This window comes from Laccaria bicolor, genomic scaffold (genome assembly GCF_000143565.1).
Source record: "Laccaria bicolor S238N-H82 LACBIscaffold_18 genomic scaffold, whole genome shotgun sequence".
NCBI lineage: Eukaryota > Fungi > Basidiomycota > Agaricomycetes > Agaricales > Hydnangiaceae > Laccaria > Laccaria bicolor.
The window spans coordinates 388020-412864 of record NW_001889889.1 but is presented as its reverse complement, the minus strand read 5'-3'; the positions used below and the strand labels follow the sequence as shown (position 1 = coordinate 412864).

General features: G+C 43.7%; 8 protein-coding genes across 8 annotated transcripts; 3 read left to right on the top strand and 5 right to left on the bottom strand.

Moving 5' to 3' along the window:
- Positions 1–416: 416 nt before the first annotated feature.
- Positions 417–2522, bottom strand: LACBIDRAFT_300062 (uncharacterized protein). Its single transcript, XM_001882761.1, has 7 exons — positions 2310–2522; positions 2156–2233; positions 1947–2107; positions 1737–1884; positions 672–1074; positions 563–613; positions 417–510 (listed from the first exon to the last, which is right to left on the bottom strand). Exons 4-7 carry the CDS (start codon positions 1761–1763, stop codon positions 437–439), a joined length of 555 nt encoding a protein of 184 aa, XP_001882796.1. The 5' UTR covers positions 1764–1884; positions 1947–2107; positions 2156–2233; positions 2310–2522; the 3' UTR covers positions 417–436.
- A 1658-nt stretch (positions 2523–4180) lies between these two features.
- On the bottom strand, positions 4181–5028 carry LACBIDRAFT_328775 (uncharacterized protein; the record flags this gene model as incomplete). Its single annotated transcript, XM_001882760.1, is given in 6 exon segments — positions 4181–4288; positions 4370–4376; positions 4396–4462; positions 4515–4693; positions 4741–4762; positions 4956–5028. 6 exon segments carry the CDS (start codon positions 5026–5028, stop codon positions 4181–4183), a joined length of 456 nt encoding a protein of 151 aa, XP_001882795.1.
- Positions 5029–7222: 2194 nt separating this feature from the next.
- Positions 7223–9271, bottom strand: LACBIDRAFT_328774 (uncharacterized protein; the record flags this gene model as incomplete). Its single annotated transcript, XM_001882759.1, has 8 exons — positions 7223–7506; positions 7554–7569; positions 7620–8028; positions 8094–8132; positions 8466–8570; positions 8695–8864; positions 8914–9168; positions 9215–9271. The coding sequence occupies 8 exons, from the start codon at positions 9269–9271 to the stop codon at positions 7223–7225; spliced, it is 1335 nt and encodes a 444-aa protein (XP_001882794.1).
- Positions 9272–9358: 87 nt separating this feature from the next.
- Positions 9359–10289, top strand: LACBIDRAFT_300055 (uncharacterized protein; the record flags this gene model as incomplete). Its single annotated transcript, XM_001882879.1, has 2 exons — positions 9359–9826; positions 9876–10289. 2 exons carry the CDS (start codon positions 9359–9361, stop codon positions 10287–10289), a joined length of 882 nt encoding a protein of 293 aa, XP_001882914.1.
- Positions 10290–12202: 1913 nt separating this feature from the next.
- LACBIDRAFT_300053 (uncharacterized protein) lies at positions 12203–12803 on the bottom strand (the record flags this gene model as incomplete). Its single annotated transcript, XM_001882758.1, has 3 exons — positions 12203–12313; positions 12368–12709; positions 12765–12803. The coding sequence occupies 3 exons, from the start codon at positions 12801–12803 to the stop codon at positions 12203–12205; spliced, it is 492 nt and encodes a 163-aa protein (XP_001882793.1).
- Positions 12804–15177: 2374 nt separating this feature from the next.
- Positions 15178–15681, bottom strand: LACBIDRAFT_300051 (uncharacterized protein; the record flags this gene model as incomplete). Its single annotated transcript, XM_001882757.1, has 1 exon — positions 15178–15681. The coding sequence occupies one exon, from the start codon at positions 15679–15681 to the stop codon at positions 15178–15180; it is 504 nt and encodes a 167-aa protein (XP_001882792.1).
- Positions 15682–22489: 6808 nt separating this feature from the next.
- LACBIDRAFT_300049 (uncharacterized protein) lies at positions 22490–22645 on the top strand (the record flags this gene model as incomplete). Its single annotated transcript, XM_001882878.1, has 1 exon — positions 22490–22645. The coding sequence occupies one exon, from the start codon at positions 22490–22492 to the stop codon at positions 22643–22645; it is 156 nt and encodes a 51-aa protein (XP_001882913.1).
- A 1061-nt stretch (positions 22646–23706) lies between these two features.
- Positions 23707–24045, top strand: LACBIDRAFT_300048 (uncharacterized protein; the record flags this gene model as incomplete). Its single annotated transcript, XM_001882877.1, has 2 exons — positions 23707–23779; positions 23834–24045. 2 exons carry the CDS (start codon positions 23707–23709, stop codon positions 24043–24045), a joined length of 285 nt encoding a protein of 94 aa, XP_001882912.1.
- Between the last annotated feature and the right edge of the window lie 800 nt (positions 24046–24845).

Sequence of the window (24845 nt, the reverse complement as noted above, 5' to 3'; positions counted from 1 at the left end):
GGTCCACGAAAAGTTCGTCGTCAGTGCCGTTTGCTGCATCCGACGTTCGCAGTGTGTGGCTTTAGGGGCAGGAACAGTTTGTTGCGCTCCCATCAGGAAAAATGCAAATCTCATTTTTCACACTTTGGGCGCTTTTCAAAGCTATGAAAGCATGAAAGTGTTTGAACCCTTTAAAAGCTAAGATAAAGCTAAGACCTAGGTCAAGGTGTTCAAACACTTTTCAACCGCTTTCATAAGTGGGAAAAGCGTTCATGAAAGTGCTCTTATGGCTGAGCCGCTGTGTTGTGGATATAATCTGGGAATTGGAGACAACGGCTGGCCAGATTAGATGCCCGAGGATTTGCAAATGGTCACACAGTACTTAGAACGAGGTGTACAAAAGCGAGGAAGATAAATTACAGCAGGAAAAAGGTACCCCCTGTGGTACAATGGTCGCCTATTCGCTCAGACCCTCTGTAACGCCTTGGTTCCACGTCTCCATGGCTGCATTGTCAGAATATAAATGTGCCGCTTAGTAGATACAATAGTGAGTGGTTTGTTGAAGCTCAGAAAAAATACGCACGATCATCGATCGGGAAGGCATCCTCGAACAAGGCTGGATCGTAATCAATGTCTAGGGAGAAAAATACAAGCTTTAGTATTCGCAGATCAAACAGAAGAGAAGGGGTTACCATGTCCACACATCAATGCAGTTCCATAGGCTTTCCGCATCTCCGAATCCTCATCGGCTGGCCAGGCAAACCGCCTATGGCGTTTTGACATTTTACAAACTTTACTTGGAGTGGGCGAGCCCTCCATCCTGCCTTCTTCATCAGACGCTGCCTCAGTGTACTGCAGTTGGGAAGATCTTCCAGCCCTTCCTGGCTTCAGGGGCGCCTTTTCAGCTTGTATCGTGCACCCCATTGAGACCTTCGTTGGCACAGGCACCCAATAGAGGAGGTCGACAAGCTCTACGACGCGGCCCATAAGCTCGAGAACGTCATCTGGAAGGGTGGTTGTAGGAGGGTTCTGTTGAATCATTTTAAAGTAGCATCGAAATTTGATGTCGGCGTTTAAAGCGACGAGAGCTTTTCCCTGATGCGGCAGTTCTGAAAGTCATGGCAGAAGGGTGGTAAGCGAGCACTGTTAGGCTCAATCGACTCTAGTGTTTGGAAGTCCGGTCTCGTGACTGGAAAAAGACCGTAACCAGACCGGACCAAGACCGCAAAAGACCGGACCTGCGGTTACGGTCTTTTATTTTTGAAATGTAAAGACCGCAAAAAGACCGGTTAACGTGAACCGGTTTTGACCGGTTTGGACCGGTCTTTTGTAGCCCCTTAAATACCCTTTAAAACGCACCCAAGAACGTATGATTTGGTAAAAAAACGAGAGAGATATGAATTAAAATGTAAATTACTTTGGGGAATAATAGATGTACCAGACTTATTTTATAGAAGCACCAATTCCTAACGGAATTTAACGTTCTTGGGCTCGTTTTGAAGCTATTAAAAATGTTAATAAATTTACCGATTAATAATTTAAAAATATTGGCCTAAAGACCGGTCATAAACCAGTTAAAACCGATGCAGACCGAAACCGGTCTATAGACCGCAAAAAACCGCGGTCTGCGGTCTTTTTGCGGTCCGGTCTGGTCTTTTGACTTCTGGGGAAAATGCAGACCGGTTACGGTTACGGTTAACGCCCCTGGGCATCAAAAAACCGGACCGAACCGGACTTTCAAACACTAATCGACTCGCGGAGGTGTCAGTTGCGTGATGGAACATAATTCTTATAAGTTCCAGTAGCAGGGTCGTAAACGGGAAGGACGGAGCCACGAGGCAGGAAATGCTCTGGATGGAGAGAAACTAGCTCATATTCTGGATTGGTGAAGCCGGAGACACAGAACTACTCTAAGAGAAAAGATCAGGAACCTTGTAGAGAGAAACCGTGATAGCATATATGTGCACATTGAGCGAACATCCGCCTTCTAAGCCCTCTTGATCCATTTCCAGTTGACGCCGGTCATTGTCGGATTTCACCATCTTGATAAGCCCATTGACAGTTGACAACGACGGCGACAATGCAATGAAAGTGTATTGATCTAGTGACGTGTGGACAAATATTTCGACTGTTCGAAGTCAGATGAGTCTTGCCAGTGCACGACCCTCAGACTTATGGAGAGTGAGGTTACATGTGTCGTCGAGGGTGAAATCGGCATACAGTATGACCTTCATGTTGAGTTCAAGGAGAGTCTCCTGTAATGAGAAGAGCTTCAGCACCTACGGTGCGATTTCTTGAAAGTTGAAACCTTTGACTTGCCTTTGACTTACAATTGGCTCTGAATCCCCAGAGTGCACTACGTTGACCATATAAGCAAGCTGGTGTGTGTACTTCATGGACTTTGTTATGAGGCAGCCCTCCTTGAGGTCGAGACTGCCATGCATGGATGAGACATTCGAGACTGTGGCAGGTCCGCGAGTGATCTCAGCAAGGTGCAGCAGAGCCGGGACTGCAGCAAACAGCTTGACTGAGAGGCGATGTTCTTCAGTTGATAGTGACATGTCAGACATCTGCAGATTGCAGATAGCGAAGTTCACTCAGGAGAGGCGATATTCTTTGGCTAATTATGAGTGCAGCGAGCAATCATTGACTAAGGGTGAAAGGCCTGGACAAACAACTACAAATTTAAACATGTAAATCGGTATCAGGGATTTTCCTAAACGCGCTATAACTGAATGGATACCGCTCCTCCTCCATAAAAAACTGAGAATTAGCTGGGGACTGATAGCATATATAATAATACGAGCAAAAATTTGGATTTTTTATTCTGGTTTTTGCAATTATTCTAGAGTACAGAAACTGGGCGGTAAACACATGCAACATTGCTTGAACATCACGATGCACTAGGTACTTCTGATATTGTGTAGACCTAAACTAGAGTATAAGTTTATCTGTAAAACTGTGATGTACAGCTGCCACACAACTCGGATGGCGAAGCAAGCCCCTGAATCTTTTATTTTTTTCACACGGCTGAGCTGACACATATGTAACCTTCCTCTATCTAACTAGAGTTTGACATTGTTCCAATGTCAACAAAAACCTTGCTTGGGGTTGGATTTATTTGTTTATTTTGATATATGTAGTTAATATTTTTATTGGATAAGTCGCAGAATTTCAGTGGATTTGGTTGGGATTTGGTTAAAGTAAATTTGAGTATCTCAGCAACCAGGGATGTCGGTCTCTGTGCTGTTGGATGCTCCGTCTCCTGGAGGTATCAATGGTGGCGGCATGCACACTGCCATCAAGACGACCAGGATCAAATTTCTTTATCTCACTAAGGCAACATTTCATTGGGTGAGGGGTGCAGAGCTTCATGTACTTATACCACTGCCTCCAACTGTGCTCGAGGCTCAAGACGATGGCAACTCAATATTAAGGGTTTGGACGAAGAATGATGGTGACTGAAAATGATCGGGTGCTAAATCCGGATCGAGATCAACTGAGCGCAGAGTATTTTAAGTGGGCTAGGTTATGCACACATAGATATAAATAAATTATGTATTTCATTTGCTCTGTGTCTAGGGGTATATTCGCAAGCAACGGCTACAAATTGATCATGGAAAATGGAAGAAGAGTACGAAAAGGGTCGTCATAAGAACAAACATATTTTGGGCACCACCCAATGCTAGAACGGGGCCAGCTCGCTTATCGTGATGAATGCTGTGACGACGCCAGCCCAACGACCGGTTTTGACTAAACACACAACGTCGTTTCAGTGTTCGTTGGATAACAAAAAGTGGTTCAAAGCACTTTTGGCAGTGACGGTCCTGTATAGTGCTTGGAAGTCCGGTTTTTCAACCTTTTCTTTGAGCTAGAACATTGCCATAAAAATTCCCTGCTACAATTGGGGTTTGCAAACACAAAATTTCAGGGTCAGTCCGGTCTTTTTTCCGGTCTAAGACTGGAAAGATTTCTTTTTCTGGTGCCCCAGATTCATTGGGGAATTTTAATGGCAACATGCTAGCAGCAAAACTGACCAAAAAGGCAAAAAACCGGACTTCCAAGCACTAGTCCCGTAGTGCAGATAACACATCAATGAGATTCTAGTTCCACTATTGGCCTGTGTCAGAAGTAGGGCTAGCTCGCCGCCTGATGAGTTTGTGTTCATGATCGACAACCCAATCTAGTTGAATTGGCAGAATTAGTTGGTTGAAGCGTCCAGCAAAACCATGAGCGCACTGTGGGCAGAAGCATTACCATCGAAAAAGGTCGCATTGGGGAGGATTCGAGAGTTATCGGCCAATGTATGCTATGCGGACATGAAGAAAATCAACAAATTGAGGGAAGCAGGCAGCGGGTAAATTGGATCAACGGAAAGCATAGTTTTTACATCTATACTATTTAGTGATTTTTTACTCCATCATAATCCTCCCATCCCTTTCGAAGGTCACGGTGTGTGCGACGAAACCGTTTGGGAAGATGACTATAGGGATATTGAGTCCAATCTCAGTAAGGGATTCAAATGAAGTACTCACTGTTGACGGGGGTCATATGTTGACGAAGTAGGTCGCGGCTCGGGTCGAAGAAAAAATCAGTGCGTCCATTTTCCAAAATGTGCACAGCCCAGCATTGCAAAAATAAGTTTTGGCCGCCTTGCACGAAGGCGAAAACTGTCGAGTGGTGACCAACGTTCCTCGAAGTATGAAGTCCATTGCTAAAAGGTGATAAGTATGGATTCTGAAACGAGGGCTATGAACTCACTAGATTACAATGAGGCAATTGACTATAAGTTATGATAAGTAGTGGTGCCCAGCATTTGAAATACTTGGCGATCCGATGGGTTATTGTTTGAAAGAGAAGTACTCATTCTATTAATCAGTCAGCTTTGAATATGATTAATTGCTGGAAAGCATATGTTTTTTGTAGTTATGCCAAAAATTTCAACGCAGGTATCAGAAACTGGAGCTCAAATTTACCTTGTCCTTTATCTTGTGGTGAATATACTGAGACTATGTTGTTACAAAGATTACAATCAATGTCGTATGTCATATTAATACAGGCAATTACGCAGTTCCTGGTACTAGCCACATATTGAATTGGACATGACCTCGTGAATGCAATATGTAAACCTGAGGCAAGTGCAGAAGAGCAATAAAGATGTACTGAAAAGGAAACGTGGGAGGCATGGCAAAAGAACAACACATATGGAGAAAGGCCTAAGTTTCTTTAGGCACGTATAAACATGGAGTTTAAGAAATTGTTAAACAGGTGAGAGATATGCATAAAAGGATAGACCAAAGCCGCTGCTGACGAAATGGAGATATAACAATCATGATCATGAGAGACCGCATGTATTATTCAATGATATGACGTTCTCCTGATATATGGTCAGAAACAATTCGTCGTGATCGCAAGACTAAAGATAACATACCTTACTTAGAGGATTTCTTTGTTGGCCTTTCATCGTCAATGGTTTCATCCGCTTTTCACTTCCCTAAAGCTTTTAAGGAAGGAATGATAAGTGTTTGGCAGGTAGTGTTCGAAAGTCCGGTTAGGTCCGGTTATTGGGTGCCCAGGGGCTCTAACCGAGACCGAGACCGGTTAGCCTTTGTCCCGAAACCTAAAATAACCTAACCGGACCGCAACTAACCGGTTACGGTCGGTTATTTGCAGTTACTAACCGGTTAGGACCGAAAAATAAAGAATCAGTTATAACAAGGCAAATATGCTCATATGTATCTTAATAGATATTATTTCTGCATATTCTAGCTTTAAAACGAGCCCAAGAACGCTAAAATCGGTGAAGAATTGACATATTTATGCAATTATCCTTGAAAGTCTACACATCTGAGTGATATTTTAGAGATTTGACTGTAACTTAGTCAAATTTTAAGCGTTTTCGACGTTCTCAAGTGCGTTTTGAAGGTGTATAATAGGGCTGGTTATAACCGGTTATAACCGGTTATTTAACGGTTAGTTAACCGCAAAATAACTGGTTATTCCATTTTCGAAATCAACTAACCCTAACCGCGGTTAGGTTAGTGTTGCGGTTAGGTCCGGTTATTTTCCGGTTATTTTCCGGTTAACTAACCTAACTTTCAAACACTACTGGCAGGCCCATATGTTCTGAGTCTCTGGGGTTCCTGAAGGTGGTACAGGGTTGTTTGTCGGTGACAATGTATCGTGGGTCTCAGGGGGGGGCGCACTTGATGTCATCGAGGCCGCAGCCAAAGGTGGCACAGCAGGTAAAGTAGTTGGTGAAAGTGGGGTCATCTGACCGAGGGCTGGAGTTGGAGAAATGGTAATAATGGAAGATGTAATGTGATTGTCTGCAACCGCAACTGGAACGTCGGAAGCTTCAACTTCAGGTCCCTGGACGTTATGAAAAGATGGGGAGGCATCGTTTGCTGTTAGATTGCCTTTTGCAGGAACATTGACTGAGGAACCAGCGGTTTGCGTGGCTGGAGGCAGATTGCGAAGGGTAGCTCTTGACCATGAGAACGCACGAACTGCGGCTGCTTGTTCTTCCCAAGAGGGAATGTTCAAAGGTCAGACACGAATCGGTCCACCTCCTTTGCGGTAAGGACTGATCTTCTTGGGAGGTGCACGTTCTAAGATGATGATCTGTTCGATTGTTCCAGTGTATGTATTGTTGTCTTGTGTAGTGTTCTTAATATGATAATGGCGGAGGGTGAAGATTACTTTGACAAGAGTCCCTTTGAGAATGGATGGCAATTCCTCAGGCAAAATTTGAGACTCTTTTTCGTTGTAAGCCATGAGTGGCGCAACGGTGTGTGTGTCTTAGTGTTTAAAGGTTCAGTCCATAGGACCGCAAAAAACCGGTGGACCGAACTGAACCGGACCATGGTCCGGTCTTTTTTTCGGTTGCAGTTGCCCCAATTTGGGGTTGGTCCGGTTGCCGGTTGCCTCATTTCGAAAATATATTAAAACCGTTCAAAGACCGGTTTTGATCGGTTGCAACCGGTTAAACGGTCACGTGCGTTACATACCCTTGTAACCACGTTTATTACCTTTTATTGGGTTTTTGTTTCATCAAAAACGGTTAAGAATTGAAAAAGATATAACCAAATCCATATTTTACCCGAGTCTCTACGAGATGTAATTCGGTTTCAGTCATAGCTATGTCAAATCTTCATTAAATCTATTCAAAATTGGTAGAATAATGGGTATTTACATGCTTTACTATTTCATATAACCCGTTTATTTTTCAGAGTAATAATAGTCAAGATACAAATGGTTTATATTGGTATAATAAATTATACGCAAAAAAACCGGTCTGGATCGGTCTGAACCGGCTCCATAGACCGAAATAGACCGGTCCTAGGTGGTTCGGTTCGGTTCCCTCAATATCTGGGTCAGTCCTAGACCGGTTGCGGTCCGCGGTTGCGCGTTTTGGGGGCAAAAAACCGGACTGAACTGAACTTGCGAACACTAGTGTGTCTTCCAAGTCAGCTAGAGCGTCACGATACTCCGGCGGCACAGGCCATTGTGATAGTTTAATTTCATCTATAAAAAATGTCAATATAGGTGACAATAATCATAAACGTGTTTACCTGATACTCTGGGATCCTGTGATTTGCGGTTAGATCATTGAGTTGATAATTGTAATTGAACCACACCTTTTCTTGGAGAACACAAGTGCTCAATCGCAGCGACCTGAGATTGCTGACTTTCTCGATGAAGTGTCGATGATCCTCGGTACTCTGTATCATATTCTCAGCATCCTCTAAGGCTTTGACAGTGGTGGCCCAGTCGGGTCTGAAATCAGGATTCGTTGGTTTGTCCAAACTGAAAGTGTATTTGGCATCCTTGAGCTTGTTGAATTCGGGGTTGTAGTTTCCAACGGGCCCCATCTTGAATCGTGTTTCAGAGACCGTGCCCACTATGATGCAAAACATTTCATCTCCACTTTTGGCATTGACTAAAATTTGACCAGATCTTGAGTTGGCCCATCCTACTCTGGAATTCCAGTTTGGACTCGCGCAATACTGCGCGGTATGGATCAAACGGTTGCGTACGGCAGGGCCACTGAATGCCATTGTCTGTGGGCTTCTCAATAAGAATACAAACAGGTCATGCATGGTGGTACTTACAAAAATTTCTTGATAGGAAACGAAGTGTTAGGTGGGGAGCTGCGACACCAGAAACTTGAGAATCACTATTTATTTCGCGGTCGGAGATTGAAAAAGGGTAAAACAATACACTACATGTGGAATACATAATAGTCCTAATCTAGTTCATTCCACATTGGAAGATGACTATCTGAAGTAATTTGGGGTGTTTGTTGGACATTTGAATGTATAGTTTGTCCCATAATCAGGTTTGCCGCCACACCTGTTGTCTTTATCATGTTAAGTGAAGCGGAAAAAGAGAAGTCGCGATTGGAAGGCATACAACATGATTTGACACAGTTTCTAGGGTTGTGGTTATAAGTGTTATTGAATCAAGCTAGTAACATAACATACCACTTTCTCGAGACAAGAAGTTCTTGTGTTTTCGCGCAATATGAATGACAATCCACTTGGACATGATTAGCGCTCAAGAACAAGTGAATTTGTAAATATAACAATCTGGTAACTAAATTTGCGTAACTGGGAAGGAAGTGTTTATTATGGGTCTTGAGAAAGCGTACCATCGGTTATCAACCTGCTTAAGAACTTTATTAATGCATAAATGGAGGACCGGCATACATACCGAATGATGTGTTTGTTAATGTAAGAGACATGCTTCATTTGAACACCTGCCACGGCGCTTTGTTTGCCGTGACATACTACTAAGACGTTACTGTACCATTTGTCGATTGTATTACCGGAAATATGTTTGATTGCCCTATTGAAGTGCCTGGCATATGTGGGCAGAGGTGGCTAGAAGAGGTTGGATCAGGGATGTACAAAAAAGTGACAAATTACTTACATGTTTGGAATAGTAGATGGTGAGAGGAGGACAAAGACGGTATGGCCTACCACCCTTTGAGGAGCCTACATGTAAACAATTTTCATCCAAGTTGATGCATTGAGTGAAGCAGGAACCACTGCGAATCCAGATATCCGTGTCCAAATCGTCCAAGCTATTTGCACTCGTTTTTCCTAGGTAGACGGGGACAGGCACCAATTGTGGCATGTTAGAGTCTGTTCTGTACAGCAATCCCCAGTACGTGTGAGCGTGGAACTGCACAAAGCTTAGTCTACTTCTACATAGACAGATTGAAGCTTACTATGGTGGTGCGATTCTTTATCACATTGTTTCTGGTCGCAAGATAATTTGAGGACATGATGGTGTGAAGGTAAGTTCACATTCCGGCGTGTCCTAATATATATATTGTCATCACATGCGGAAAGGGAAAGAATAATAACAAACCATGCCATCTTTGCTCCCTTTGGTTACAATGTCAATACCTGAGCAGTTGCCAGCAGACATAGTCTCTTGTATCATCGAGCAGGCTACTAGCAATGAACCATCCCTTTCGAAACTTGTTCAGCTCAGTCACATAAACTCTGTGTTTGTGGAAAGCTGTTGCTCTGTCGTTAGCACTCGTGTCAGGAGCGTAATCCGCACTTTCATGGACGACGGAGTCATGGATTCGTTATTCAAGATATTGGAGAGCGTTCATGGACTTATAGGGGGATCAGTAGCTTTGGACGTCATAGAACCTGACTTTTTCATTGATCATCCCCCTGGAGATATCGACATCATGACACCATCCGGCACAATGACTGAGTGGGTTGGATGGTGCGACAGTCATGGTTTCGTAGACAGAGAGACTGGAGAGGTCAATCCAGACAGAGAAGATTCAACGAAAAGCATTCTGTGGGTCAGGATGCACAACGTAAGTATCGAGTCACTTCACAATATCGACATTATTTACCCATGATTAGGGAATGGAGCTCAAAATCCACCAAAGTCAAAGCTCATCTGTGTTGTTGACATTATTGTCCTCCAATTTGATGTTGCAAATGAACACAATTTCCCCTTTTCGAATCTATTGTTTTTACCCATGGATGACCATCAATGGAATATTGATCTCATGCCAAGGATCACCTACAACATATGACATTGACCAACTGGAATGTCGGTTGATTGAATACTACTGGTCGACATGTTTGTGGAACAGGCCATGTGGCCGAGGCTGCCCCATGATATGGCATCTATCATATGGAGTTGGAATGTATGAATGGTCAAGGAGGGCTCACCTTTCATACGATGTTTTCGCAGAAACACATCTGCAATGGGGCATAGGCAATGACTGTTACAATGTTCACTGTCCATACAGAGTACAAGAGATTGACTAGAGGTCGATGCAATGTATGATAATGCGTAAATGTACAAATTATTTGAAGTCTACTTCTTTGAAGGATGAACTACAACAAGATTTTGAGTCTCCATCATTAAATCGTCTTTCTTGTGGATAGGTTGTATGCTAATGTCTCTCAGCTTGCATTTGTGTGTGCTATATGTCAAAACTCTGAAAACCTTTCCCATACAGTTGCCTCTGATGGCCGTTACCAACACATGTTTCGTGTCGGGAGCGACAGGTGCCAGGTACTGCATTGGAATGTGCTGCCATTCTCATAGAAAACTGACCACAGCTGTGTTGCCTTTAGGCTCCAAGAATTCCAAATTCTTGTTCTTGTAAGCCATATACTCTGTAGGCACATCAATATCCACTATTTTCAAACAGATGCACATTCCTTTGAAACGTTCATCGGCTAGCCAATAGCAAGCTGCATCTATATCGGACTCAATAATTTACTGATTGATGAATTGCAAAATATATTTACTGTTGGTATTCGGCATTTCTGACAACAGATCCCAAGATGGACTTGCAGGAATTTCCTCTGTATTTGGCATTGGTGTCTTCGGCACATCCATTGCTGATATTACTACCATTCTGGTCACACTTTGCTTGCTGTCATCAATGTCTGATTTGATTTGTTGTAGGGGTCTGTTCTCGATTCTATATCAAATTTAGGATATTTGTTTGAAAAGAAAGATAGAGTGTGCTTACACCAAGGAGAGATCGCTCAATTTGAGCTGCACCTTTCACATAGTTGTGCGTAATTCAATGATAACACTATCATCCGCGCAAGTAGATGTTATGTGACCCAAGTAGCCTTTGAAGTTTCCATTTATGACCATGACCTCCCGACCCTGGTAGCTCCGGTTTGGATCATATTTCATATTGATAAGCTCCAAGGAACATAGGCTTTCTCCATTCAGCCCACTGTTAACCTGAAGCCATGACGTGGTTGGTTTTTTATTTGAAATATTAGACAGGACACTGAACATTGGTGGTGTAGGCTGAAACACTGTCTGCCAGTTGAGGACTTCGACCTGAAGGAGGAATTTAAAAGGTTAGAATGTATAGCTGAGTTGAGTTGTGTACCTCAATCTTGGTATCCGGGTCATAGAGTGATAGAACATGATCACAGCATGTCATGACAAAACCTTTTAGGCCTTTGTGAATACCTGCCACAACCTCCACATTGTCACCTGACATGAAGTTACGTTGGATGTCTTGTAAGGGCAATGAATAGAGTAAATCCTGGTCTGGCAAGTACACCTCTGCCTCGTCTTCTGTTATTGTGCAAATTTCTCCCAATAATCCAATGCAATCACCAGCAATAATCAGAATCCTGTCGCCTGGACGAAGGGTGCGTGAAGCAATTTGTGTCGCTGTAGCAATTAAGACATGAGTTGGTATTTCTTCGCATTCTTTGAAGGCGTTCAATTCAGCTGCGGTAGGGAAACCAGGCTTTGGTGAATAAACGGCGGTATCGACGTCGCACATCAAGAAGTAACCACAACCAGTGTAGGTCTCCCCTTGGAAATACCAGTGGCCATTCCGATTTTCTATTTTGCCAGGGCCAACTTTTCTTTGAATGTCTTGAGCATTGAGAAGCTGCTGATGTGGCCGGATCCCCTGCTTTCATTTACAGCCTTGATCATAGTTAACGCAAGGCACGACTAACACATCAATATGCAGTGACCTAGAATTGACGTGGCGAATGTAAGCGATGTCCCCTCGATATCGACCCTTTCGGATTCTAATCCAGGAATCAGGGGATGGTGTAAATCAGATTTCGCTTGATAGACACAGGTGAGCTTCTTCATGAGGCAAAACCCTCACGTCGCTTTTCTTGAGAACGTCGAATTGCCGAGCCACGGCATTGGCTGCATTGAAAGAGGCAGCTTCAATGAAAATTCATCCAGGATGGCAATTGTGAGCAATGGCTGATCTCACAGGAGGAGACACTGTGCTCCAATTCACAAATGCTTGAAGGATTTGGAAAATGGTGGTTTCTTCTTTCCCAATCTGCAGCGGCTGATTAGTTAATAAATCAACAGATATGTTACAAGCCAATCCTACTGGACAAGTTATTTCGTAAAGACGATAGTCATCAGTCCTTGGGCCTTGATAATCAGGAAGGCTGTGACTTTTGTCATCAACTGATCGAATGTGAGCGCGTTCCATGAAACTCTGCCATCCAGCATCGATATCTCCTCCTCGTGAATCGAATTCACGCAACAAGTTCCATTGTGCTCCAGTTTCGTTGTTGTCCGGCTCCTCATTGTCAATAAGATCATCTATAGGGGGTATAAGTATCGTCAACTGAGGTGCAAATTCACTCAGGAGCATTTCTTCGTCAGGATCATTGTCGTCTTCTTCCACGTCGACTACAGCTTCTAAATCTATGAAGGTCGATGCCAGCTGCGTTCTATGAGTGAGTTAATGTTCACGATGTATATAATGTAATTCGACTCACTTCTACCTGTCTTTTTTTTGGGGAGTGAGTCTCAGACATTATCAATGTGAATGACTTGTGTGCTTTAGGCACTTAGTTTTGACCAAGTTTTGACAAAGAGGATGCCGTTGTTTAGGAGAGGCATCCCTTGATGTCGATGATTGAAGTTCGGTGCGTCAAATCATTACTTCTAAATTCTAATTACACTACTACATAATTAGAGTCTACCCAGAAACATATGAGGAAACAAGGAAGTAAGGAAGCAGAAACGGGAACACATCAATGCCAGCTGGTATATATAGTGCTCGCTATTTAGGGCCGGCTGAAAGGTGTCATTCCAGCTGGCCCTAAACTTCAAGTGCTATATAAAGCCACTCACTCTTCAACGACAGGCTTTTCTTTCTACTTCGCCTCAGCGCGCATCAAAGTTAAGAGTACTGTAGTAATAGATAGAACGTGAAATTTATGATGATGCAATATCACCAAACTCATAAAAGAAGTCCTTACAAAAGTATCTAAAATAACTGGAAATGAACCAAACAAAGCAGTAAGTGTTCAAGGCATCTGACTGGTATTTGCTCATTGACAATTCATCGTTTTGCAGGGCATGTTGTGTGGTTCAATTGATATATGCACATTGAATAGCACTAAGTTCTTTATTCTACATATTATTCATTTTTTGATGATTCATGGATATAGCAATGCAGTAGCAGCGTCCAATCGACACAGTCGAATGTCCTCCAAATGGAGATGTTCTGAAGGATGGGTTGTGAACAGTGTGTCGTCAAAATCTCAGAGAAGCCTTATAGAAGAGCGGCCTCGTCCGTGTGATAAAGCAACATACACATTGAAATTCAACAGTGACCCCCCAGGTGGTGCAGCGATGTTGATGAACAGGATAAAAAGTGTTTGCCCTTGCGATTTGAAGTCGGTAAATGCATAAGCAGGGGTGGTGGCTAGCTGCCGTCTGTGGACTCGGAAAGTATGACCCTTTGCATCAGTAATAGTGAAACCCCTTTCCGATGGACATATAGGTAAAAGGCCTTTTCTCAGACCGTCGAATTGATAGGTGACCTCCACATCAGGTTTGAACAAAACCAGAGCCGGAGGGTATGACAAACGGATGGCGCTGTCCTCATCCAGCTCAATGTAGTTTTCTTGAGGGTCCAATATGATTTCCTCAATCGTGCCTCTGGTGCCGTTTGCCAAGTCTTTGTCGGTTGACAGGTTCAGGGTGACCATGACTCGCATTCCCACTGCTATTTTAACTTCATCTGCTAGATTTCCACAAGGTTTTGTCTGCATGCCTGCGACCAGGACACGTCTTTTGATTGGCAACGGCGTACGGGCTATACCTTCCGTATCTTCAGCTGGACAGATATACAATTGATTACCGGTATGAGCACAATGACAAGCAATAGCAGCATTGTTCCACTTTTCTCGAACCACATGTCGAGAAGTGACCAGTACGGCGTTATCCCATTTTTCAGAGGAAAACTCTTCATTATCATTGTTGTCTTCAGTGATTATGAGTTTATGCACTTCCTTCAAGTCTTCTTCAGTACACTCCCCTTCCCTCAAACAGTCTAACACGCCTTTCCACACTCTGTCAACGACTCTTTTCTGCTCTTTCAAAATCACAACTGTTTGGAACTGCTCGTACAGCAGTTTTCCAATGTTTTGACAAAGTGGTTGTGAACCTGAGGCCACTGATGGATGGTACAAAGCACCAGTTGGATTTGACACCAGAGGGAATTGATGAAAGTCGCCAAACATAATGACGTTCAATCCTCCAAATGGCTTTGTCGCATCACCTTCGCCATTTGCACCTCGAATGTACTCCACAACTTTGGCCAAGCAAGCTGAGACTACTTTGGTAAGCATCGAACATTCGTCAATGATCAAAGTTATGACTCCAGGTATATTTCTTTTGCGTTTAGCGGCAGTGAGTGGTAGTGCATTCGATAGCCAATTGCTTGAACTAGGAGCGCGGATGCCAAGCGCGGCCCAAGAGTGCAATGTTTGCCCTTCTATGAGGCTGGCTGCGACACCCGACATTGCTGTTTTAGCTAAAGCACTACTGGCACTGTGTTCTGCAAATGTGTCGGAAATTGTTTTAATCACTAAAGATTTTCCCATGCCTCCTTGACCTTGGACGATCATCAGCAATTGTGGAGGTTTACGACCTGCAAGATGGCAAAGAAGGTTGTCTTCAACAATGTTATGCACTCTTCTTTGTTCTGCGTTCAAGATTGCGAGTTCGGGCCGTTTTGAAGGTGAAATTTTTGGAGTGTCTGCCCTTAGAACTGCTTTTGAAACACTTTGACCAGGCCGAGTTGGAAGATGGTTTGGTACCGATTGATGTAACATGCATTCATCTTGAGTGCGGACAATGGCTGTCAATTCCTGATCCCATTGAAGAAACTGTGTGAGTTCATCCATCCATCATTGCCGTTTGTGCACCTTGACGATATACGGTTTCAACAGGCAAAGTTGGAAAAATTCCACTGGTGCCGGCGATTGCTAGGGCATCTATGCAGAAGTTCTCGAGATGCGATGATACACAAGAAGCTTTGGTGTGTTCGACATCCCACTCCGTCAGTTCTGTCTCCTCCTCATCTTCTACCACTTGTTCTTGTTGTTGTACATCAACCTCGCACTGTGTGAGAATGCCTCCCTGCATCGAATAATCTATCAGGTTTTTCGCCCTGTCCGAACATTCATGAAAATATTGAATGTTAGTGAGGATATTTTTAGTCTGTGGGGATGCACTGAGCATAAAATGTGAGAAGCTGTCCGCCCAAGTAATATGTGTTCCAAGCAAATTGGCTGATATCAAGCACCAGGGTTTTAACAGGAGCAACATACTTGCCGTATAAAAGTCTTGTTCGTCTGTTTTGTCGCTCCTTGGGAACCAACGTCCGATAAATTTGGGCATTGTTTCATGACCTTTAGCTCACATTACCCTACATCTCGACCCTTTACCCAATCCGTCTTTGTACAGAAACCTGTCGTGCATAGTCCTTCCTCTTCATACACCATCATCATTATCGTTCTTTGGTTTGAGTGGTTCGCCATCATAGGTGTCCAGACAGAAGTCAAGGAAGCTGTAAGATTCTAGGCCATCCCCATGAAAAGCATAGTCTTTGAGCTGATCATGTATTGTAAAGTTGCCATCGATTATCTCAACTCTTACAGAATCGTCCTATGTTGGATTAGGCATTTTGACAATGTCAAAAGATAAGGCAACGTATGAGAACTTCTTCTACTGCTTCTGTCCCAGGGCCTTGGGTTGCATCTAACTGCATTGCATTGTCAGGAAATGTTGTCGACCAATGGCTATTATATGCAAAACGTCAAAAAATGTAGAGTGCACAGAAGACATGATGACTAATGTTTTTCTTTTCAAACCAGGAAACATCTTTTTCAGTGCAGCTGTGGTGCTATCCCAAAATATGGGAACGAAGTGGTGCGAGATATACCAATCTCCCCATCCCATGATATAGCTGATTACTTCAGGTGCACTGAACTCTTGATCGCGGCTAATGGAATTAACGCAACGGGTCAGCAGCCTTTTATTTCTGTTGATGCTGTCGTGATTGTGTTTTTCTTGTAGGTTGTGAAAAGCAAGACGATTGGCTAGCACTGCAGAACTATTTTTGGAACGCGATTGTTTTTTTGAGGTGTACGTTGAAAGGTACCACATAATATTTTTGGTCACAGGTGCATTTGTTATCAACTTGATGTCATGGTTGGCCCATAACGCACGTAGTATCCACTTGTTCCAATTGTTCAGTTTTCCGCAGTATTGTTTTGGCCCCCAAGTGCCAGAAGGCTCGACCCATTCCATGCTGGAAAGAGGAAAGGGCGCTCGCCTTTTACAGATTTGGCGATTATTTACCATTCTGAGACAAGTATCTGGAGTGCATGAATGAAACTGAACGGCTCTAGCGATAGCTTTGTCCCTTGATTTGCACTTCTGAGTGTAATGATCCTCTGCTGGATCTAAAGGCTGTGAAAAAGTGACACCTTTTTCCTTTGGCAAAGCTTTTATTTCAGCTTCACCAAGCTCATCGATGTCCACACTAATGCACGTGCGTATAAAGTCACAGACCCTGTCTCTGAATGCTTGAGTTGTTAACAGTACCTTCATATCTTCCGCCATAGGGCCCCCAACTAGCCACATTATAATATGAAGGTGAAGACTTCCCCGACCTTGAGCTTCGACAGAGCCAATGTACGCCTTCAGTTCCCCAACTATACCAGGTTTGCGTTGTATTTTCTTGGCTCCTTTCGAAGCTGTTAATCCAAACAGTTCCTCTAGAATGACCTGGATGACTAGATGAAAAAAGCGTGCTGATGCATAGGGATCCTTTGCAATTGTCGAATTACGTTCCTTTGAAGATGGGCCAACCAATGAATCAAACTTATCCAAATCTATCTTGACGCCTGCCATAACTTGTGCTATGGGGTCTTGAGTATCACTCGGATTGATAGTTATCCAAAGGTTGGGTGGGTTAAGTACCACCGTTGCACTCCAAATCTTGGTTCTAATGCTTTTGCAAGACTCATCAGTGCCTTGGATGTTTGCTCATACAGCAGTTATCTGCGAGCGAAGAGCTTGTACAGAAGGATTTGAGAAAGGTACACAACAAGCTTCTTCAGCGCTCACTTTCAGAAGATCAGCAGGCTTCAACATTCGTATGGCAACTTCATTGTTACGATATGCAGATCTTTGCATCTGCAATGCTGTGGAATGGCAGACCATTCTTTTCTGCATGACACCGAACACTTGGAAGATGAATTGAAGATCGTATCGAAAGCGTTTATTGTGATATTGGAGTGCCCAGCATGAGTGAACTTCATAGGGTACAGTTTCCTTACGCCAAACTTCAAATCCGCCAGCACCATATGGGAAAAGGATGGGAAAGGATCCCAGGAGTTGGTTAGGATTGCTTGGTCCCCCATCTGACCTCAAACCTGTTGCTTCATCTTTACGTGCATATTCATTGATAAAGGCACTAGATCTGTGTATCAGAAATGAAGGGGTTTGATCTTCTTCAGATGCATTTGCAAAAGCATGAGACGCAATGTCGCTATCTGTGACACCAGACCCAGAAATATTGATCATGCCTGTGGCTTGCATCGGTATGACAGAGGCAGGGATGTCTTCTTTTTATATAATTTTTATGATCAACACCTCAGTGGTCAAAAGACTGTAGAAAGCTTACCAGCTACGTCCATTTCTATATTTTTGTCTTCAAATGTAACAACATCTGATGCAATGCCAAAAGCGTAATCTGAGTAGGTGTGAGTTTTATTTATAATAATAACGAGAAGATATACACGAACCTTGAAGGATATCAAGCTCTTCCTCAAGACGATCTTCTTCATCTATTGGTATGTAACCATCCTGTTCTTGAGCTAATGCACCAACATCTGATGAATGCTTCACAGTTGACATAATCTCTTGTGGAATGCCAGTCTCTGGTAACTGGGAAAGTCGTTCTTCTGATATAATCATGTCACGGTAAAGGGGATTATTGGCCTTCAACCATTCCAAGGCCTGTCTAACGCGATTTCGTCGAACATGCAGCATTTCAGGCATCAAGGACAAAGGTACATTTTTGGGCCCTACAAAGGTCACCCCAATAATTGATGATAATATAGAAGCAGGTGGGGGCATATATGGTCCTTGAATCATATCTTGAATTTCTTCGCTGGCAAGGCGGTAGGTGGACACATTTCCTTTCAATCCACTGGCCATTTCTGACTTCCAATAATGTGCATGTTTGTCTTTGGGATACAGTTTCACAATGTAGGCCACTGGGTAATATTCTGCAATGAGGAGATGCTCAGGAAGGCTCAGAACTTTCAACACCCATGGGATATCTCTGATCCACATGTTATTTGCAAGGGACAGAGGAGGTAGGGAGTTTTGCGACAACTTGTGATTGCACTGATTGCAGATAGTAGCAAATCCTGCAGTGTTGATACCTGCACATTCAAGGAGCATTCTGTCTGTCAAACGGTGATCCAGATGGGGAGGAGAAGGACACAAATGATGAGGGAAGGGAATTTCTTTGGGGTCGTATGTGACAACTTCAGCGGCGCCAACCTCCCTAGCACATGACGCGCAAACAGCTGAGGCTAACACATTGTTACCAGTATGCAACAAGAAATTTGAAATGCCTTCGTTCATTTGCTGTTTGGAGGAAAGATGGAGAAATCTGTTATCGAACTCTGGAGTCCAATCAACAACTGTGTTTTCATGTGCAATGTCGGTAACCAAAGACCCAATTTGCATTTCTTGGTCTTGTAAACTGACCTCTCTTTGATTAGCTTGTTTGGTGTTTGTCCTTCTGTGTTTTGAGGGTCCAGCAAAAGCAACGTCTGAGCGTCTTTTACCTGGTAAAACACTGGATAAGGACTTCCACACATGTACCTGTTCTTCAATAGACAATGACGTGATTGCCTCCATCATTTGGGACCTGGAATGAGGAGTTGCATGCAGAAGGTCATCTCATGCAATATGGATTTGAGACAATGTATAGTTCTGTAGCTCCTTTGTGACCAAACTGACTGTCCACGAAGCAGGATCTGCTTCATCAATTACGGTTGGGACAGATAGACCCAGACGACAAGTTCTCAGATTGTTTAGAAGGTAAGCTTGATTTGCTGCCAATAAACCAGTGGCAGCATTAATAAGCGTAGATCTTGTTTGGCGATCACGAGAAGGCAATGTTGGCAGTGGCCATGTCGTGATGATTTCTGAACAAGTATATGGGGTAAGACATGAAGTTGCAGTGGTTGTGTCCCACAAAGACGACTGAGATGGATCGGATTGCATAGTGATAAAATGAGATGGGAGTGGGTAAAGGTTTTGCTTAGTTAACTTATCAAGATCCAGTGATACTGTGTTATAGAATAGCGCATCACACTGGTCCTGAAGAAAGCGTGCCTGTGAACCTGTTTAAGAGGGGTACGCATATCCGGTCGAGTTGGACTTGGCGTTGCGCACTATCATACCCCTGCATCCTCCACGATGACGTCATCTCGGATATGGACATTGGTAGTTGTGTGTGGCTCTTTCATTCTCGTGGCTCTGGAACATGGGCACGTTGGCTGATATGGGAGTATATACACTTGACGAAGGTGCAATGGCATTGCCAGTGCGGCAAATAGGGATGGGCGTCCTCAGGCAAACATTACTACTACGCTGCCACACCTGACTTTGGCAGTGTGATTGTGTCACGTTCATGCCTCTTCTCATAAAGCAGAGATAAAGGACTTCAAATGTGTATTTGCGACATTTAAAAGAGAGTGCTTAGATGCAGATGTGAAAGAAGGGGAGGTGGTCATGTGGATGGATGGAGGTGAGAATTCTCAGCAACTTATTAACACTCATACTAATACTCATAAAGGTCCGCATAATTACAACCTGGGACAATGTCTGAACGAATCTGTAACATCAATTTCCAGTGGTGAGTGTCACGTCTTTTAACCTCTCGCATGTGAAGTCTGTCTGAACGAATGGCATCTATTCACAGCACCCTCCACAATGGCGGCTTTGAGTCCACGGGTGGCTATCACTGGGCTGTTGGTGCTTGGGATGATTTTTTTTGCGATGTTAGTGAAGACGTTGATGAGGTATGGCAAGGAACAAGGTGAGTTGAGGGCGGATGCGGAGATGATTTTGGTGCACGCAAGCAGGGTGGTTCAATTTCTTGATCAAAAAGAATTATTACATTTTGGACATATGGAGGAGGAGAGCCATACCTTTTTTTTTGTTCAACTGTATTTACACGAGAGTTTATAAGATAAGAAATCCTGACAATAAAGACCATGAATATATTTTGGCCGCACCAGAAAAAACAGATATAAGTCAATGACATTGCAACACAGGGTTTGGCAGCAGTCTAGAGCGGTCTCTAATGTTTTGGCATCAATAAAAGGGATATATGATCTTGGGCCAGTACGACAATTTTGTATGGTTAGGTTTGACAGCAGTCTAGAGTAGTGTTTAAAGGTTCAGTTCAGTCCGGTTTTTTGCCCCGAAAACGCGCAACCGTGGACCGCAACCGGTCCAGGACCGACCCAGATATTGAGGGAACCGAACCGAACCACCTAGGACCGGTCTTTTGCGGTCCATGATACCAGTTCAGACCGATCCAGACCGGTTTTTTTGCGTATAATTTATTATACCAATATAAACCATTTGTATCTCAACCATTATTACTCTGAAAAATAAACGGGTTATATAAAATAGTAAGGCATATAAATACCCGTCATTCTACCAATTTTCAAGAGATTTAATGAACATTTGACATAGCTATGACTGAAACTGAATTACATCTCCTAGAGACTCGGGTAAAATATGGATTTGGTTATATCTTTCTCAATTCTTAACCGTTTTTGATGAAACAAAAACCCAATAAAAGGCAATAAACGTGGTTACAAGGCTATGTAACGCACGTGACCGTTTAACCGGTTGCAACCGATTTAAACCGGTCTTTGAATGGTTTTAAAAGATTTTCGAAATGAGGCAACTGGCAACCGGACCAACCCCAAATTGGGGCAACTGCAACCGAAAAAAAGACCGGTCCATGGTCCGGTTCAGTTCAGTCCACCGGTTTTTTGCGGTCCTATGGACTGAACCTTTAAACACTAGTCTAGAGCAGTCTCTAATGTTTCGGCGTCAATAAAAGGGATATATGACCTTGGGGAGGACCCTGGTCAATAGCAGAAACGGTCTGATCCCGAAAATGGGGGTTTTGTCCAGACACCATTTCGCAGTTTCTGTCCAGATTGTACCTGGCCTACCTCAAATTTTGTAAATTTGTCCGGGTTCGTGGATCTGGGGGTTTTTCGGCAAAAATTTGTCCGGATTTGCAGATCTAGCCATTCCAGGGTGTAAAAAACAGCCCAGGTAGGCGCAAAGAGTCCAGAGACGCCCCCAGAGCTTCAACAGACAAGAATCAGTATTCTCGATCTATCTACAAAGTCCATGAGGTTCCTGGAATGGCTGACAGGCTATCCAGGCTTATTGAGCATAACAACTACAAAAACACGTGAAAAGTAAGGACAGTGCACAAAATGTTTAGTGCAAGGATCGAACACCCATTCTCAGGGAAGAGTGGCACACGCCATATCGCGTGCTTGACGACTCAGCTAAGAGACCTTCTGTCCGGATTGCTGCCTGAGTAGTGTTTGAAAGTTAGGTTAGTTAACCGGAAAATATTAGGGTTAGTTGATTTTGAAAATGGAATAACCGGTTATTTTGCGGTTAACTAACCGTTAAATAACCGGTTATGACCGGTTATAACCAGCCCTATTATACACCTTCAAAACGCACTTGAGAACGTCGAAAACGCTTAAAATTTGACTAAGTTACGGTCAAATCTCTAAAATATCACTCAAATGTGTAGACTTTCAAGGATAATTGCATAAATATGTCAATTCTTCACCGATTTTAGCGTGCTTGGGCTTGTTTTAAAGCTAGAATATGCAGGAATAATATCTATCAAGATACATATGAGCATATTTGCCTTGTTATAACCAATTATTTATTTTTCGGTCCTAACCGGTTAGTAACTGCAAATAACCGACCGTAACCAGTTAGTTGTGGTCCGGTTAGGTTATTTTAGGTTTTGGGACAAAGGCTAACCGGTCTCGGTCTCGGTTAGAGCCCCTGGGCACCCAATAACCGGACCCAATAACCGGACCTAACCGGACTTTCGAACACTATGCCTGAGGGTGTATGTGCCCTGAGCAATCCTGTCCAGGCTGGGGTTCTGGCTAGTTTCAATGTTTGGTCACTTTCTGTCTGGACTGGCTCCCAGCCGATTTGCAAAAATCCAATTTTTTTGTCCAGATCAGGACCAGACCATTTCTGCTATTGACCGGGGTCCTCCTTGGGGGCCAGCAGGATGGGTTACATAATTATGACCGTGGTAATAGACCTTGCCAAGCAAGGTAATCTGACGGAGCCTTTCTAGTTTTTTCACTTCTTGCTCTTTGACCTTACGCATCCCACCAAACTCACAGCTGGAGAAGTCATAATCTCGCTATCAAACCCTTGTCCATAGTTGTAAAGGTCCTAAACGCATGGATCCTTGCATGGATCTTGTCAATTCAATGGGCATCAAGGTTCGACATTCATCGATCAACCACCGGGGTTTTGACTGGGGTTCAAGGCTATGACACCGAGAGGGGCAAGGTCACACAAGACAAGTCTTCGCGGGATTAGGAGTGAACACCGTATCCGATAAAGTTGAGATAAAGTGTGCAATTCTGGCATGTTCCAAAGATGTTAGAAGCCCGGTGCAGCCAATGTTTGGGCATTTATCCCCTGGGCTTCCAACGGATGTAGCGGTACAGCCAATGTACGGCCTCGCCTGAGCAACAGGTGTTTGTGTATTAACTAACAGTCAAGGACATATATCAGTCCAGTGGTTGTGTTGTGTTCAATTCCGGCGTGTTCCATTTTAGCCCAGGCATTACACTTGACGCCACCTTTCCCAACCATGGTCCGCAAAGAGGTGTCAGATCCATTGATCATGTCGCCAATGAGGGTGCCATCGGAACATTGGGAGGTAATGATTCCGCCGGTACCCTCATTGGGAGTTATTCCAATGTGATCAGTGGATCGTCATTGAGAGGTATTCCAACGCGAGCAGTGGATCTGACACCTCTTTGGTGTCGCAACCATTGTGGAATGCCTGGAGGCTGGCTCTTGGTATCACTATCACCCGTCACAGTATTCCCAGAGGGCACTACCGTCAACCAGGAGCTCGCACTACTAGCACTGGGGTGAGTGATGGCTATATGTTAGTCAAATTTTAGGGTTCAGGGCACCACTTTAACTATGACGGGTTGCCATATTCTGCTTTGAACAACAAGGAGTTCAGTGCCACAGGTATAAAATAAATGACCCTAACTTCATCAAGCCCCAAGCACTATCATGCAACTGGAAGCTTCTTGCGAGTTATGTCTGCTTCCCCTCGCACTATGCACATGCTACTTGACACCATCAGGTACGTGATCGTTCCACAACGCCTTGCTCATGGCCTTAGTATCGCCCATAACAGTATTCTCAGAGGGCAGTACTATCAACACTAGTTATACCAGGAGCTCAAGAGGACAGGCATGGATGTCCCCTGCTGACTCCACCTGGTTCAACGTCGGCACTCCGGAAGCAGGCCCTCAACCTGTGTTGGCATCACCAGAACAAAGTGGTTGGCCTACATATCCTCTCCCACTACTAGGTACACAGTTGCTCTACGACGCCCTCGTCCACTGAGCTTAGCGATATCATGTCCTGTTCCAGTAACGCAAGAGAGTGACATATTCAACCCTACTGGGTTTGCAGGAGCGCAGCCGTCGATGATGCCCATGAATCAGGGGATTAACTCTGAGGCTGAGACTGAACAGCATCCTCGACCGACGGTAGCATCATCAAGACAGCTATCCGCTGCAAACAGACATAGGAAAAATGCGGTTCCTGGACATTTCATGTGTGATTTGTGCTCACAGAATTTTACTTCCAGGCACAATTTAAAGAGTCAGAGTTCTATTGCATTCCTTTCTTTTTTTTCTTTTTTCTTTTTAGCAACAGAGTCTGATGGTTTTGAATAGATCATATCAATTCCCACTTCTGGAGAAAACCTCACCATTGCTCAGGAGGCTGCAGGAGTAGCTTCAGGACAAAGTCCTCAATGAACCGCCATCGTAAGACGTGTGTAGGAAAAAAATAAGGTGCAGCCTGGGCGCATACAGTTGAGTGCAAAAAGAATGAAGGTTGGTTCATTTTTCTGGTTCTTTCTAAGAATCTATTGTACCTCAAATGTATTTGTGTATTCTTTTACATTATGTAGTTGTGTTACACTTCCCTTGGTATGGACTAATTTTAGTGAAAGCTGGAGCCTTGAGAAGGTTTTTATTCTGGAGGCCATTTTTGGCATCTGAAAAAAAAAATATGCGCTAACTGGGGAGGTAGCCAGAACATACCTCTGGTCAACCTGAATGAGCCTATCAAAGAATCAGTCAAAAATACTGAGTGGTTAGGTCTGTAGAGGCTTTGGAAAATGGCTTGTTTTGTCT

Coding starts and splice junctions, on each gene's coding strand:
- LACBIDRAFT_300062 (XM_001882761.1), bottom strand. CDS start 1,763: ATGTTCCATCACGCAACTGACACCTCC. Junction 614..671: donor TGCATTGATGTGTGGACATG/GTAACCCCTTCT, acceptor TTTTCTCCCTAG/ACATTGATTACGATCCAGCC. Junction 511..562: donor TGCCTTCCCGATCGATGATC/GTGCGTATTTTT, acceptor GTATCTACTAAG/CGGCACATTTATATTCTGAC.